Source organism: Apteryx mantelli, chromosome 8 (assembly GCF_036417845.1).
Source record: "Apteryx mantelli isolate bAptMan1 chromosome 8, bAptMan1.hap1, whole genome shotgun sequence".
Classification (NCBI taxonomy): Eukaryota; Metazoa; Chordata; class Aves; order Apterygiformes; family Apterygidae; genus Apteryx; species Apteryx mantelli.
In genome coordinates, this window is record NC_089985.1 from 12,085,523 (window position 1) to 12,101,640 (window position 16,118).

General features: G+C 42.5%; 1 protein-coding gene across 1 annotated transcript in view; it reads right to left on the minus strand.

The window, feature by feature from the left end:
• LOC106494067 (regulator of G-protein signaling 8) overlaps positions 1-16,118 on the minus strand; it is a 43,738-nt gene that overhangs the window by 27,492 nt on the left and 128 nt on the right. The window contains exons 2-4 of the mRNA XM_067300622.1: positions 15,380-15,396; positions 11,136-14,114; positions 8,480-8,576 (exon numbers count right to left, since the gene is read on the minus strand). Of these exons, the coding sequence (XP_067156723.1) occupies positions 8,480-8,576; positions 11,136-11,137 (99 nt within the window). The 5' untranslated portion in view covers positions 11,138-14,114; positions 15,380-15,396. The remainder of the gene's footprint in view (positions 1-8,479; positions 8,577-11,135; positions 14,115-15,379; positions 15,397-16,118) is intronic.

Here is a 16,118-nt window from a genome sequence, read left to right on the forward strand (position 1 = left end):
GACGGCACTGCCTGACTTGCTCTCATCATTGCCGCAGGCTGCCTGCTGCCTGTGGAGGACTCGCCAGCATCCGTTGCTGTCTGGGGGACACAGTGGAGAACAGGGACAGGGACCATCAGAGCAAGGAAAACTACCAGCTTGGCACCAGGGGCTTTGTTGTCTTTGTTTGCTTTTACCTGGGAGAGAAAGGGCCATACTAGAGAGCAGGAAAGGATTATGGTGATAGACAGAAGTTCAGCTTTTCCTTGATGACTCATTTCTTCTGAACATAAAAAATTCCCAATCCCAGTCCTCCTCAGCCATGCTGAGAGGTGGAGTAGGGCTAACCTGACCCAGAGCTGAAGACAGCGTTGCATCAAGACAGTCAGAAAGTGGGTTGCACATACCTAAAGCACCAGCATCTGTTAAACTTCAGCATCCCCTTGCACTCCCGTTATCTGGGTCATGCCAAGTTGGGTCTAAAGGCATGGCAGGGGTGTTGGAGGGCATGGAAAGGCACTCCAGCTGCAACACCTCCCATTTGGATGTTGCACAGAAAGCTATGTGCAGAGCTGCCTGCAGTCACTGACACTCTCTGTGCTGATCTGCTCTAATAACAGACTCAAATGCTAGGGATCCAGAGACCTAGCCCGAATCCTCCCCCAGAAGGGGCACCAATTTCCCACCCCAGTTTTTGGAGTGCATTTTTCTAAAGCATCACACACTTAAAAGTGCAGGCCCCTTTGAAGGAAACTGAGAACTTTGCATCTAATGCCTGACAGCTTTTTGAAAGATTCTATACCGTTTCCTCTTCTGCCCTACTGCCTTAACACTCAGAGGGGCTGGGTCTCACTTGGGGCATTCAGTTTGGTCAGAAGGATTACAATAAAAAAGATCAGATGCTTCAGGTATCACATCTTCCCCCCCAAAACCCTAGTCACCAGTTCACCATGGTTACCCGCTCTAAGGGTTTCCTTCAGTGGTTTCAGAGACCCGTGGAGATCTGGCCACATGGCTGCTGTCAATAAAAATCAATTGGTGTGATGTATTGGATTATGAGCACAGAAAGCCTCCAAGTCAATACACTCCACAGCGGTTAACTGTGCACCATGTTGCCAAGCCTGTCTCTCTTAGTGAATACATGTGCGTATTCAATAATATACCTGCATGACTCACCCGGGATCACACACACATCTACAGCAGAGCAGGATAGGACCCAGTCCTGCTGAGCCAAAACACAGCACCCAAATCACCTGCCTGTTCAGTTGGCTTCAGGACCTGCGTCCCCTCAGGTCTCTCCACCTTTGGACCGTATTTCAGTCACTGCATGCAAACTGTCCTGGAATACAGTAGAAAAGGTTTCACCATGAAACCACAGTCATGGAGGGCCTCTCTGGCTGAGGCAGCAGAACCATCGGCCCAGGGGATGACAATTTTAGGAGCTGCTTACACCCCAGGAGTGGGTGATTTCTAAATGACATCCTCTCTTTTGGGGGCTGCTTTTTCTCCAGATACTGCAGCTCAGTCTCCCAGCGCATTTTGAGGGAGGAAAAAACATTTTTGGGGAAAAAAAATACCCAGATTTGTGTTTTCTGGGGAGTGAGGGACCATCTGCTCTGTGCCTCAAAGCATGCAGCCAACCCTCCAATCCCGTGAACACACAGGAAAGCTCTCCTGCTCCTTGGAAAGTGTAACCATGCAGCTTGCCAGGGAAGACAGGCTCTCCCGCATCCTCACAACCACACTGCTGGGGTCTGACATTCCCTGGGGGAGAGGACGAGGCACCTCAGATGGTGCTTGCAAGGCAATGCCCAGGATTTCGCAGGGACACACACAGAGGGACACCATCAGCACCACCATCCGTTATTACTGTGAAGGCTTTATACTTGCAGGGACGGCTCTTCCTGGGTGAGCCAGGATTCCAGCTGTGTGTGAAAAATCAGATGGTTTGTTTTGTATGTGCATGAAAACCTAAACTTAGCGAGCAAGATGTTAATTCGCAGGAAAAATAGGCCATATTTATGTAACTGGGAAAAGCTGCAGTGAAGGCTACAGATCCAATGAGGGAGGAGTATACATTCAGGGCCAGCGACAAACACTGCTATTCACTCCGCTTTGTTAAGAGCTCCAGTAACTACATATTCATCGCCCTGCACCCCAGAGAACCGGCTCTGAGGCGCTCCGGGCTAAGAATGGAGGCTTCGTTGTGTTTGGCTGTCCGTGGCCCGTGTTTTGTCCAGAATTAGAGGCACCGGGGTGTGGAAGTTCGTCTGAACGACTGCTGCAAATGGCAGCATCTACGTACATCTGTGAGCAGCGCAGAGCTCTCAGCTCAGCAGGGGCAGAGAGTGCTGAATAAAGGACGAATTCATTCACAGCCACGCAGGATGGCATTAGTGCCGGGCCTTTGCTCAGAGACATCCCCCGTGGTGGATGGTGTGCTCACAAAGCATGAGTCGCTTGTGCGTAAACAAAACCCAAGTCATCTTTCAAAGCAGGCAACCTGGGCAGCACCATTACTGCCATTAGCAATTCCCTGGCTGTAAAGTCTGATGGCTTGGATCTCACCTCGGAAACCTTGGTCCCTGCAGGGACAGACAGCTTCACTCATAGCCCATGACCCACCTATAGCCCACCTGGAACAGTTCTCTCTCCCCTTCCCCTCACACACACATCCTTCTCTGCTTAAAATGGGTCACGAATCCAGCAATACACAGCCTCGGAAATACAAACCACAGAGCTAGTCATTTAGACATTTTTCAGATGCCCTGCACTCTAAGAGGTTTTTCAGCTCTAGATACCATCACGTGGCAATGCTGGTGCTGGTAGGAAACACGATACTGGTATTTGTCTAGCTTTGAATTTGTGACCCTGGGACTCCAGTGAAGCCTTTTACCTGGCTAAACTGTGCTAGCAAATAGCAGAAATGGCAAATTTGCTCCCATAGCATAACCAAGAGAAACAGCACTGAACTGTAGCTGCTTCCATGGTCTCTGGTTCCACTAGTCCCTGATACTGAGGATGATAGATACTGATAGATGTTCTTGGACATCTATCTGAAAGTAGGGAGGAATGATTTTCAGAAAGGATGGTGATCCAGGGCTTTAACTGTCTTTAAGCAGAGTCCAAGCCACAGACAGTATTAAATCAAGGCACCAGTTACAAATGCTTGTGTTATAACTTCTGTGTGGTTGAAAGTCCAGTCTGGGAAGTAAGGGATAACACCATGTCACAAAGGAAACTACAGACCAGAGGCTACAGCCAGTCTTAAGTCAAGTGTTGTTTTCAGACAAGCAGAGTCAGAAATTAGTCTTTGAAACACACACAAAAAAAGCTCTGCAAAACAGATCAATCTTCTGAGGGAAAGTGAAGTCTCTGGAGAAAGTCTTTCTTGCTAAAGCATCCCTAAGAGAGCTCTTTTGGGAAAGGACTCTCGAGATCACCTCTCCCTCTTCTAAAGTAAATGCCCCTGGGAACAACACTCTTGGTAAAGGGCTTCTGGGGAAAATGTCTTGAAAACAAAACAAAACAAATCTCTTAATTCTGCCTTTACCCTTGCTTAAGCAGCAACAGAGAGAGCCTAGAGGTAAGCCATCATCTTCCAATAGTCCTTCCTAATCATGTGTGAGAAGGATGTAACAACGCTCCTGCTGCTCTCTCATTTCCTCTGGCTGTAGTTCACTGCTTGCTCACATTCACCCGCTGTGAGCAGCAACTCTGCAAAATGCATTTTGGAGTCATCTTCTAGCTTTGTGGTGTACAAGAACAGGGGACTTGCCATCTGTTGCTGTTTATTTAGCCCTTGTGTTACTGAGCTAATATCTGGGAAAACTGCTGAGCCTCTTTTTAAAGAGTGCTGCACTTGGAGAAGAGACATGCATGTCTTGGCCCTCTGTGGAAGACGGTGTGACCTGAGCACCATTTGTTAAGGAAAACCAAGTCATCTCGCTCCAGTGCTGAGACTGTTGCATTTAGATGCTCTGATGACACTGGCTAAGATACACAAACATGCTCCAGCCATTTGACCCTGAGAACTCGCTTGCATTCTTGGAAAAATCACATGCCAGCTTCGACTAAGTGTCTGCTGATTAATCCCTGCTTCAGATTTCTACCAGTGCAGCCTGGCAAAACCCAGAGCCACAGTGTGAGGCAGCAGAAAGTCCATTCTAAGTAGACATGAGTTACCAGGGAAGTCTGTCACGTAAGGGGCTCAGAAAGCAGGCACTGCAGCCCCCAGAATTAGATGGGGATGGCCGTGGTTCTTGAGGTTGGCTCTAAAGCACCCTGCTCCCCCTCAGCCAGCTTAACTCACTTGCCTGACATCGACACTGCTAGCTGCTTAGCTTTTACCAACGCTGCCTCCAAGCCTGTGGCTGGTGCAATCCTCTCTCTGTAACTATTCACCTCCTCTCCAAGGGGTTCAGCTGTGTCCAAGGATGCAATACCTAACTTCAAGGCATCCCAGCTCCCTAAAATTAGCAGAGGAAATTGCTAAGCTGTGGAAAAAGCCATAGACTAGAGCCATGCATGATAATACAGAAAAAGTTACAGGATAGTCGTGACAGGGAAAGTTAGTAGCTCAAAGATTCAAGAGGAAAAACATCAACATTGAAAATACTACAGGAAATACACAGGGAGGCGGAAGACAGCAACTGAGTACCGTTGCAGATCCGTTGCAGGGAGCACTGAAGTCCAACCCTTCCCCTCCTGGCAATGCCAACATGGCCAGCAAAGATTGCTTGGATGCCTTATTGAGAGGAGGGTGCAAGCATACTAATGCTTGGCCTAGCAGCTTGTTAAAACCTACTTGCCCTCGCTGTATGTTAAAGCCATAAAGCAATATTTACCAGCCAAGTTGTGCATATCCTGCTCGCAGTCTCTTTATGAATGACTAAAGATGCCCGAAGTGACACAAACAGGGAAGGTTATAGTTCAGGAGTTTCTATCTACCACATCTGCCTTTGCAAAGACAATGTTCGACTGACAACAGACAGACAAGGCGTTCCAGAGTCCCCACTGTTGCATGGGCGAGTGAGACTGATCTAGAACTGGACAATCCTGAGTTCAGACTGCCTCCAAAAGCAGAGTGGGTGCAAATTCCAAGTTTTAAGAGCCTTGCGGATATCAAAGAGCACGCAGAATCTGCCACACAGATACCAGATACAATGTGAACAAGCCCTCCGCTCTTAAAAAATCTAGTATTGGGAACATGATCATCAGTTGGGTCTACAAGTAAGGTTAAATCTGAGTGAAATCTGCAAGGAGATTAAATAAAACACAGGTGTGTGTGTGTGTGTGTGTGTGTGTGTAAAAAACAAAAGAAGGGACTGTCCAACTACCTGAATGTCGGTCTCCTCCTTTCAGCCATTATAAAGGCAATCTTTATGGACAACAGCAAGTTTACCAGCAGTTCAGGCAGCAAGACTAACAGTTCACACCCCTTGGAAAGACTGGATCTGTCATTGAAGCAACACATTCAATAGCCCTCTTGGAAAACATCAGCATCTACTAAACACAACAACAGACTGGCCCAAATGTAAAACTAACTGTCAAAGCGCACCAAGACAACGGGTCACTATTCTATCAACTCTACATGGGCCAGAAATAAAGCTTTAGAAGAAGACCACACGTGACACCCAAGGGAGAACCCCCTTTGCTTACCCAGACAACTTTCTCACATCAGTCTCTCCCTTCACTGATCTCAGACAGGAGGAAACAGCCTTTCTGTTTCAGTGAGAAACATTCAATTTCAAGTGATGAGGTAGCAAGCAGTGTTACTTTTTCCCGGTCCAGAAGCACAGATCGGGCAATGATGACAGCATACACAATCTCTTCAAGGGCACAGCTCCAAACACAGAATCAAGTATCGTAGCTGAGACCACCCCATGCTGAGCAGAACGAAGAGATTGCAACACACGTTTTACTGGCTGCATTACTGTTTACACCCCAGCATGATATTTGCTTTTTCACAACAGGACTTTTTTGACTTATGTCTAGCTTCTGACCCAGCACAAACACCAGCAGCGTCTGCTGCAGAACAGCCAGTCTTCAGCTGGTGCCTGTGTTTTTTTCTAAGCAATTTTTTCCTAAGTAACCTGCATTTATGCTTACCGCATAGCATCCTAGTTTTTCCATGACCATTTCTCCATCTGTCAAGGTTGGAATTCCTGCCCTATTCCTCTCCCAACAGCCTACAGATCCTCCCAGCTACCATATCTATACTAGTTTGTTACTCAAGACTACACAAACTTATATTCTCTATTCATGAACCAGGTTGAAAGGAATGTTCCCAGGACAAGCATGTGGAAATACCTCCTCCCACTCAGACACATTAAAAAATGCTTCTCTGAAGAGTGTTATCCAACCATTTTAAATCCAGTAGTCTAAAAATTTCATCTAGAGTCACATTAGGGATGACTATGCCAAAAAGACTTAATATACTGCCAGGTACTGTCTTCTCCCCTAGCAATAAGACCTTTTCATCTTGTCACAGGATGCTAATTAGTTCCTCAACAAATCCACATAGTCTGCTCCTTGTCCAAGTTCTTCCAGACTGTTTTTGTTTCAGATTTTTTTTTTTTAATCTGTAAATGAAAATTAAACTGATCTGTAATTATCCGGACCCTCTTTTTATTCCTTCTAGAGGTAGGTACTCCCTGACCTTTATAGCACTCAGGCACCTCACCTATCCACCATAAATTGTCAAAAATAACCACAAATGATTCTGAATTCACTTTGGCTAGCTCTTTAATAAAATTCCTGACCCCTAGACAGCTTGAGACCACCTGATTTCCCCAGAACACTCCTGAACATTTTCTTCCTCTATTCTAAGAGAGATCTCACTATTTTGTCATTATCACCAGCAGTCCTAGTCACTTCTTTCCTCTTGAGCTTTTTAGCAAAGACTAGTATGGGGAAAAAAAATAAACATTTTGGCCTTCTTGACATCTTTTCAATAAGTCTTTCTTCTCCCATGATTATCCCACATGTACTATAGCAGTAAGAGGAGGACCAAGGAAAGCACTGGTCTGCTCATCTGTGGTGCTTACTGGGACTACTGAAAGGAGGGATTGCCAGTCATCACAAGCATTTCTTACATTAAGGGATCGTGACAAAGCAAAAAGTACTTGTCCTGCAGGCTGAGAGAGAGAAACTAATCCTCTGGTTACAAAGGGAGAATTACAGTTATTCATTTAGTAGAGGCACTTTGGGTCCCTGTCAAAGGCCCACTTCTTCTTCTCAAGAGTCAAGTTCTAAGCTAGGTGACCTGGAAGGAGCCAAACTGTAATAATGAAATAGAAATCTGGTTAACCGGGGGGAAAAAAAAAAGCCCCATTTGGCAATGGAAGCCATGCAGCATAGTCCAACCACACCATCCATCAAAGGAGTAGAGAAATTACAAGAAAAAAAAAAAAACTAAGAACTATTAAAATAAATCAATAGAGACAAACAGGATTCAAAAGCATCTGTAAAAATCAAAGCTTTGCAACAGAAATTCTGCCTTCAGCCAGTGGCAACATTATCTATATTTAACAGATAGATATTATCTATCTGTTATCTATAATGTCCTCAAGGTGCACCAGAAGGATGAGCATGCAGTGTACGACACTGGTACTGCCAAGGCAAACAGCTTCCAAACTTAAGCACACACTATGCATACGGACCGAAGTGGAAAACACGTAAAGACAAGCCTATGGAGAAGCATGGCTTACATTAAACATTACAAATGACAAACAGCAAAAGCTAAGTGATGACAATTTGTGCAGTCTCAGATTTTTAAAAATGTTAAACTAGCAGGCTAGAGCCTGTGTCTGAAAGGAGATGTAACCACAATAGCATTAACACAAAAAGGGTGAGAAATTTAGAAGGTGGGAAGGTTAGTTACACAACAGTAGCAAGATTAATTAGTTTATGATGCAGGCTTCCGCAACATCCAAAAGCCATTTGAAAAGAAAGAAAAATATGGCTTAGGTAGGGAAATCTGAAAATTTTCTAAAAGCAATGGTATTTGAAAAGTAAAAAAAAACAACAAAAATGTTCTTAGGTGTGCACTTAAGTAAGATATCAGCCTTAATAATTCTATTACAAAAGAAGTATCCAAATTGGACAATGGCAAGAGATTTTCAATAAAGCCATGAAAGCATGTGCCTGACAGACTTACAATAGCTGGTGGTTAAGGAGAGACTATGCCCTAAAAGAAGATTCAGATACAGCCAAGGAATTATTGGGAAATCAGTCACTGGGACTGTAATGACTAAGGGAATTGGGATTTGTTGTCCACAGAGAAATCTGAGACACTAGCATGAGAAATCCTAGCTCCAGGGAGGGGAAGAAAAAAAATAGGAAAAACACTGCAGCAGTTCAAAAGCAAGGTCAAGTGAAACGCAGGAGCTGCCAAAGATTTCATGAAAGCGTTAAGCTCTACTATAAACAACCTATTGTTCAACGGCGTCATGTTCAACTCCTGAATGTTGAAAGCGAGGAGTGTTAAGCAACTCACCTCCCTCATCATCCTCATCGTTTCTTTTCTGACATCAGGGCTGGACACAGCCTTCAGCAGGCTTTGGTGAGAGTTCGCATCCTCCTTTTTACTGATCCTTCAGGTATAATAACAACTTAATAAATGAATATTACAATATAACTGCATGGCATAATGGCATAAGATAACAACAGGTATAATAACTTAATTTGTGAATGTACATTATAGACAGATTTTTCATGTTAAATGTCATTTCTAGGCAAGAACTTGTTAAAATCTACAAAAATCTCTATAATTGCACATTATGTGAGGTCTGCCCACCATAATAAGATCTATAATATCACAGAAGATGCATATAAATACACATTATATCCTTCCAGCATTTGGTTCATATTACCCTGAAAGGCTGAGGAGAAAAACAGCAATTCATTTCATGATTTCAAAGGGAACAGCAATTGTCTAGGAAAATGCATAAAACTGTTCTATCTGTGTCATTGGCTATTTAGAGAACATCTCATTTCCTAATTTTGCATGATAGGCTTTGATTATCTTGACATTTTTCTGTATTCTAAAAACTCCCGAAGCAGGAGCCACAAGACGGCAGCATGAACTACCTGCAGATACACTCACTGATCCCACTTGCTTTCACTCACAAAAGCAATCGTACTCACTTTACCAGTTTTATCTGTACATTAGAAAGAATATGTACTGAGTTTTGTCCTTGCTGTGAACAGTACGGTCTTATTCAAAAATAGTAGCCAATTATGAGTTGAGAATACAACTTTTTTGTTGTGAGGCCATGCAGTGTGCTGGATGCAAAAACCAATCCAGGTTAAAATAATGAAGTGCTGTCCTCCATGCGTCCCTCAAACACTTTGACCAGCACAGCCAAGGAAGCAGCAAGGAGCAGGAAGGGGGGCAGAGGGATGAGAATGGCCTTGACATGAGGAAAAAGGTCTGCAAAAATCACTGCTTCGGTTTGAACAGAACGTTGTTTGGTTGGTATTAGTAAAATGATAAACTCTAAGAAACTGCGTTTCAGAAGGTGTCACTCCTGCTGAAGGTCATCCTGACTACAGAGTTCCTCTTTGTATATTAATTATTTAGTCAATGTACTTATTTAACAGGTGAGCCTGGGTTTAATGGGTTTTTATATTCATTTTTATTTATCTACTCTTCCACTAATGAAATTAATAATACAGTGTGCCAGATATTTTCTTCACATGGCCCCTGCAACTATATTAAAACCAGCAAGCTATTTCTAAATGTAATGGTGGGCAGAGTTTGGTTCTGGGCATTTCTGTGGCAACTGTGTTAAAATTACACTCCTTTCATTAAAGGATCTCTTTTTTCCCTCTCTTAACCACAGCATAAGAGATTTGTTGGATCTGTCTTTAATTATACTATATTAACAGGGAAAATATGAAATGAGAATTCACAGCTTGAAATGCTTTCAATTTAAAACATTGTTGGGGTTTTTACAAGACATCTTAAACATCTGAATTAAGCTCTCATCTTTTAAAATTCTTTTTACAAGGTTTTACTATGCATATGACACAGTACCTTTTAATTAAACTGTAGCCTTTTTTCCTGGTAGGGAAATATCAGAGGTTGGCGATGAGTTAGCTTTCTGCATGATCTGTCAGAACATTACCGGGCTGCTACCTCTGGGTCAAGATACTGTATGACCTTGAGCTAGTAAATCAATCCATCATCCATCCCCCTTGCTTATTTGTTCTTTGGTATGTTTGTACAGCACCTCGAACAACGGCGTTCCACAGTTCCCGGGGGCTGCACTACCCACGAGAAACATCAATCCCCCTTCGCTCCCAACACCGTTGTTTTGCCACTGAAAGTAAAGTGATGCTGCTTGAAAGGAAACGGATTGGAGTCCTGTGGCACACCCTACTCTGAGCCCTGCCACTGCAATTGCTGTCAAATTAGTTCTGCTCAGGCTACAAAACCATTTAAGGTTTTTCTTTTACAGAACAGTACTGGATGTCTTTTTCTTTCTACACAAATAACAAACATCTAATGACAAGAATAACTGAATAGATGAATAGATGGCAAATGAGGAGTCTGTGTTTCAAGGGACACCATCAAAGAGCTAGAGTCTTCATCTGCAATTTTCTTCAAACTGCTAAGCAAACAAGTAACATTCTCAGGACTGAGGGCATTTTTATTTTAAATCTATCATTCTCTAAATAGAGGATAACATAAAAAAAATCCAATAGTACACCATGTTTGTTGATCCAGAGAAAACTGCAATTGTATGCCCCTTGTACTAAATGTTCCCAGAAATGTTTTTATATCATTTACTTTGTTGGTATACACCTGCAACTTGGGAAGGCATAACGTGTTGCTACTTCTGTGTATAGTTTGTGAGACTAAATACACCCAGAGCTTTTGTTGAATCTAAAAACAAAAAATCTGTGATAAAAGTTATGATAAAGTTTCTGTTTCTTTCAAAATACTATAAAATATAATCAACAGAAAGCCTACTTTATCATCTTTCTGAATATTATTTTCTGAATAATAATTGAAGTACATGGATAACAGTTTTTGCACCAAAAACAAAGTTATTAACCAACACATTTATGCAGTAGTGACCAAAAAAAAAAAAGGTTAATAAATACAAAGTAACAATATGAGAAAAAAATTACACGAAACAACCTACATGGTGTGCACTTTTGGCCACTTCAGCTGTAGACAGGTATACAGAAAGTCACTGATGGTAATGCAGGAGATATGCAGTGATCTCCATAGGAAGAGAGAGGAAATAGCCTAAATTCTGCAACTTAAAATGGACATGACTGGAAAACATAGTATATGAGTTTGTGAAGTGACGAATAAGAGATTATAGAAGGAACTTGCGTATTCATTCCTTCTAATAACCTAAATGGGAAGGTACCTGATCAAATGATCAGATGATGTACGTAACTAGTCAAATTCATAGGAGAACACTCTATAACACACTTTTTTTCAGCAGTATTCTAAGCATTACAGTAAACACAAAGGCCATCAAAACCTAACAAGAAAGCTGCAACATGATGGTATTACTAGCAGCAAATGTGACCAATCCAGGCTGAGTAAATCTGTCACAGAGCTCTGCTTGCTGTAAACGTGGCCAGCACAGCTGGTGACTGCATGTAAGCAACATTTTTTAATTACATAAAACAATGCTTTGGAAAAATGACAAACTAAAACACAAACCTAAAATAAAAGCCCAAACATTCAGAGTTAAGTTCATATAAAGCTTACGTGGGGGATTTCCATCTGGTAGGATTCAGATGACTGTCAGTTGTCTGTGCCTTTCCTGCTGCTGTTAGCACATGGGCCAAAGGGACAGCTAGTACACCCGGCACCTTTACAAGACGGCTGGTTACATACGCTGACAGCACTGAGGGAGTGTGGTCAAAACATGCCATCCTACAAGCAGCTAGTAGTATAAAGAAAGTGGAAAAAAATAGCTACTCCTATATTTGGAGGAACAAGCTCTCCATATCCTTCTACTCTTACCACTACTGATGCTTCTTCTGAGGCTGCTTGCATGCACCAGACACTGGATGTCAGTGCTTATTTCGGTCTCACCCGACGCCGTACCTGCCACAGGCCCACTGGAGCAGGACCTGTTTAGGAAATACTGAACAGGGGAGTCACGCCTTCCTGTGATTCTTGCTGGAGATTTCCCACACAGCCACATAAAGTATCACCTCCTGCTCGCACGCAGCAACCTGGGGTCTAGTATGTAATCTGGCTCCGTTTTGCACCCTCAGGTACCTTCCACTGGCTTCCATGGCACTGACCTCCTTACGTCCAGTCAGAGCTAGGGTCCCCGTGCTCTCCAAGGCAAAGAGAAAACGATAAAAATAATGTCTCTGCACCAGACTCAAACTAGAGGAGAGCAATGGTACAGAGCAGTAGTTCCTCCTTTTCCCTCTTGTGTAAAATCTAGCTGCAAACAGCTAAAAATATTCTTCCAAAATTTCTGCTGACCTGGTAGGAAAGATGGATAATATTCTCCTATAGCAGTGGTCTGTTTTCAACAGAACTGGAAATTAATCAGCACCCTCAACCTGGGTATCTGCACTGTGGGATTATACAAAACTGCTGAGAAATTCTGTGTGAAATTTTCCAACACAAACGCATCAAAAAGAGGCTGAAGAAACAGCAGAAGTGGCACAATGACATGTGGAAAGCACTGTAGCAATCTGGAGATAATATTATTTGTTAATAATCATATATGTATACATACTGTGCATGGGAGGCTACCGTGTGTGTGTAGGGAGGATTTCTGGTCAAAGCTGACACAGTCTTTTTAGTACCTCCTATAGAAGGAACAAGCTGTCCATGCTAATTGTGCATTTCTTACTCTTTGCACAAAAAAACACAAATACAAAGGAACCCTTAAAATCTTTGGCCTCTGAAGAAGTTGCTAAACAGATGTACACTGCTAGTTTGCCTGAGCCTGGAGGCCTCTGCTGCATGGTGGAAAAAATAAAAGCCCAAACCAGGCAGCAATATAGATTCACCAACCTTTTCTAACCCACCACACCTCTAACAGAAAGATCTGTTAAAGATTAACTCTCAAAAGAGGAGTCCAGGACTTTGTATCTTCTAGCATAACTGACAGCAACATCTCTCCCTAGTTTTGTCTGAAAGTCACACAGTAGAAAGAAAGGAGGGTGCAAGCACACAGGCACTGTGAAAGCTTGTGGCTGTGCTGTAGCTTTACTATTTTCAGCAGGTGTTTCTGATGAACGTTGTGCTGAACTTAAGTAATGGGTTTAACATGTTCTTTCAGGATCACAGGCCAGCAGCTTTTCTCTGACAAACATGAGATATCAGCCTGCAATATGATTGCCCCTTATTTCCATATATATCTACTCTTGCTTCTCTCAAAATATGCAGCTAAGTATGCCACCGGGACTGTGGATTAAAAGTGACTTTCCATAGATCAGGCTTCCATAAGCCCAAATGAGACCTTAAGCTATGTCCTATAAAACCAAAACCAACTAATGCCTTTGTGGCAAGATTCGTACAGCCAGTGGCAAATTCATGCAACTGTGTTGTAAGCTACCTTCATCCGCAAATCGAAGCTCAGATCACTTGCATGAATTTTAGATTCATCTTTTTCACTGTCCTAATTGCGGGAGAACTGTGTAAGTTCAGATGACATGCTCTGTTGTATTTTTACGTTGTAGTTAACGGTAGCTGTGTCACATACTTAAAATGGCAATGAGTCCTTAATATAGCAGTAGGTAAACAAACATCACAGAAAACAGCTTGCACAAGGAGAGGGATATGCATGGGTCTGAGTCAGCCTGCTCACACATTATAACAAGTGGTCTTGACCAGAATGTTCCAGGCAGTGTTACATTTCTGCCTAAGCCTCTTAATGCATCAGTTACCCCTTTAACACTTGATAATAATTCTGATTTTAAGGAACTGGCACTCTTCAGATGTAAACAGCATTTGCCTTTGTAAACAATTACTTACCAAATGATGCAGTATCCCTTATTTCACAATAAAAAGTTGAGCACATGATGTTTACAGTTACTATAAATAATAGTCTGGGGGAGTGAAGACTTCTTTGTATGTTTGCAGAACTGTGGTTTTCTGTGATTTCGTCTCCTTAAAAAAGCCTCTGATATCTCTGCTTTAGAAGAAAAAAAAACCGACCCTCAAGCAAGTTCCATTTATGTCTTATTCTCACTACCAGCACAGAAGCTAAAAAAGTCTACCCTCCTCTAAGGAAGCGGTTTGAATACAATATACCATTTTTCTGACTGTATTACATGTTACCACTTGCAGGTTACGGGAATGAAATCTCTGGTATAGCTCTAATAAAAGGTGTTGGAACATTTTGTTCCAACTTGCACATTTCCAATTTGTTTCCATTTATAAAGTTTGCTCTTCAGCCAAAAATCACTTGTTTTGTGGAACTACATATGTGGATAATATCCATGAGCTTTTTGCTTGTTACCAGATCATTTCTTGCAGAAGTCACATAAGGCTGTTGCATGCCCTCACTACCATTAACCACTAACACTTTAAAGTCACTCTTGTACAAGAACAGTATCAAGGTAGCTTCAGTGCCCCATCTAAAATCTCTCCAAATCAGTAACTCTGCTAACATCTCATTCAACCATGCTGTCAGAGATGGCATGGAATTTTCTAGTTTTGTCCTAATAAAAGGTTTCCTACTTCCATTTTAACACCATTCTGGAACACTCTTTAACTTAGATTTTTCCAACATTTCTCTGTTGCAGGTCACACCTTGAAATCTTCTTAGCTTCTCTGAACATGGTTTGGAGAATTAATGCTAAATTAATCTTTCCTTCCAGCCTTCATGAAAACCTTCCTAGACCTTCCTCTTCTGCCCATAAATTGCAGTTGTTCTCTGTGTTCTTTCCCTTATTTATATATTTCTTATAGTATTTAGTCATTTTTCAAAAGCAAGATTATTTTATCATGGACCTGCTTAAGCATCTAGCTGTCAGCTCAGCCCCAGAAGCAATCAGATCACCAAACTTCTTTCACCATTAGTACTCAAGTTGGTTTTTCAGCTAATTCTACACAAAATCCTGTGTTCGCCTCTGAGTGCTGGAGGCAGATGAGGCAAACTCAGCTTGTCTCTGAAAACTGATGTTCACTCCATTGCTGACACTTTTTACTCAGGAAAAAAAAAAAAACATAAAACAAAGGTGAGTTAACTGTAAAATAAGAGTATCTCATAGAAGGAAAAAACTACAGAATTCACAGAGGTAATAGTGTTTGACTAGAAAGAATATAAACGCAAATCTAGGGGGCTTCTTCCTTGTTCTGCCTTTTTTGTTGATTTTTTGTTAAATAGGATTTAACCATGCTCTGAGACTGATGATAACAATCATGAGATGAGGAAGGATTCTGTGCACATACCTCCAGTGTCTTCAAATCTAAAGAGAAGATACAGCAAGGTGGTTCCACTGTTGTCTATGGATGGTACTTTTAACCTGTATTTCAAGGTACTCAAAAAAAACCACCCCCCCCCCAAAAAAAAAAAAACACTTAAGGAGATGAGCCACCTCCCTTACTGGTTCTTATCAACAGGATAGTCCAGAACACCAACAGTCTGCACTACCAAGTAATGGTTTCCAGCAGTGTGGAGTTGGTATTAGTCAATAACCCTCAGAGTTAGAACTTGCAAGAAGGGATCTGCTGCAGAAGGCCTGAGTCCAGTATCAGCTCAGACAAGAATTGTAGGCATCCTTCTAACCACATGCTCATGCATTTTCTCTGGCAAAGGCCTCCTGCTGTCCTTCCTAGCTGGGACACAGTGGCTCCCCCTTCTCTTTCTTTGCTCCATCTTCCGAGCTTACTCACATGATCTCATGCTTCTCTTTTCCTCACCTGCTTTCCCTTCCTCCTTCCCTCCCTCCAGTTCTCTGCTTACTCCCACCTACATGCAACACAAGTTAAGAACAGATGTCTACTGGCAGCACGTTTGCAGAGGGCTTGCTGTGCTGTAAAGCAGAGGGCAGAGCCAAGTGGCTTGGCCTGGCAGTGTGCTAGAGCCCACAGTCTACTCAGTACAATGTTGCTTCTGCACTGTGGCTGCACTGGTGTGGGACAGAGAAAGAATAGACGGTTGCTTGCAAGGAGCTTGCTGCTGCATCAC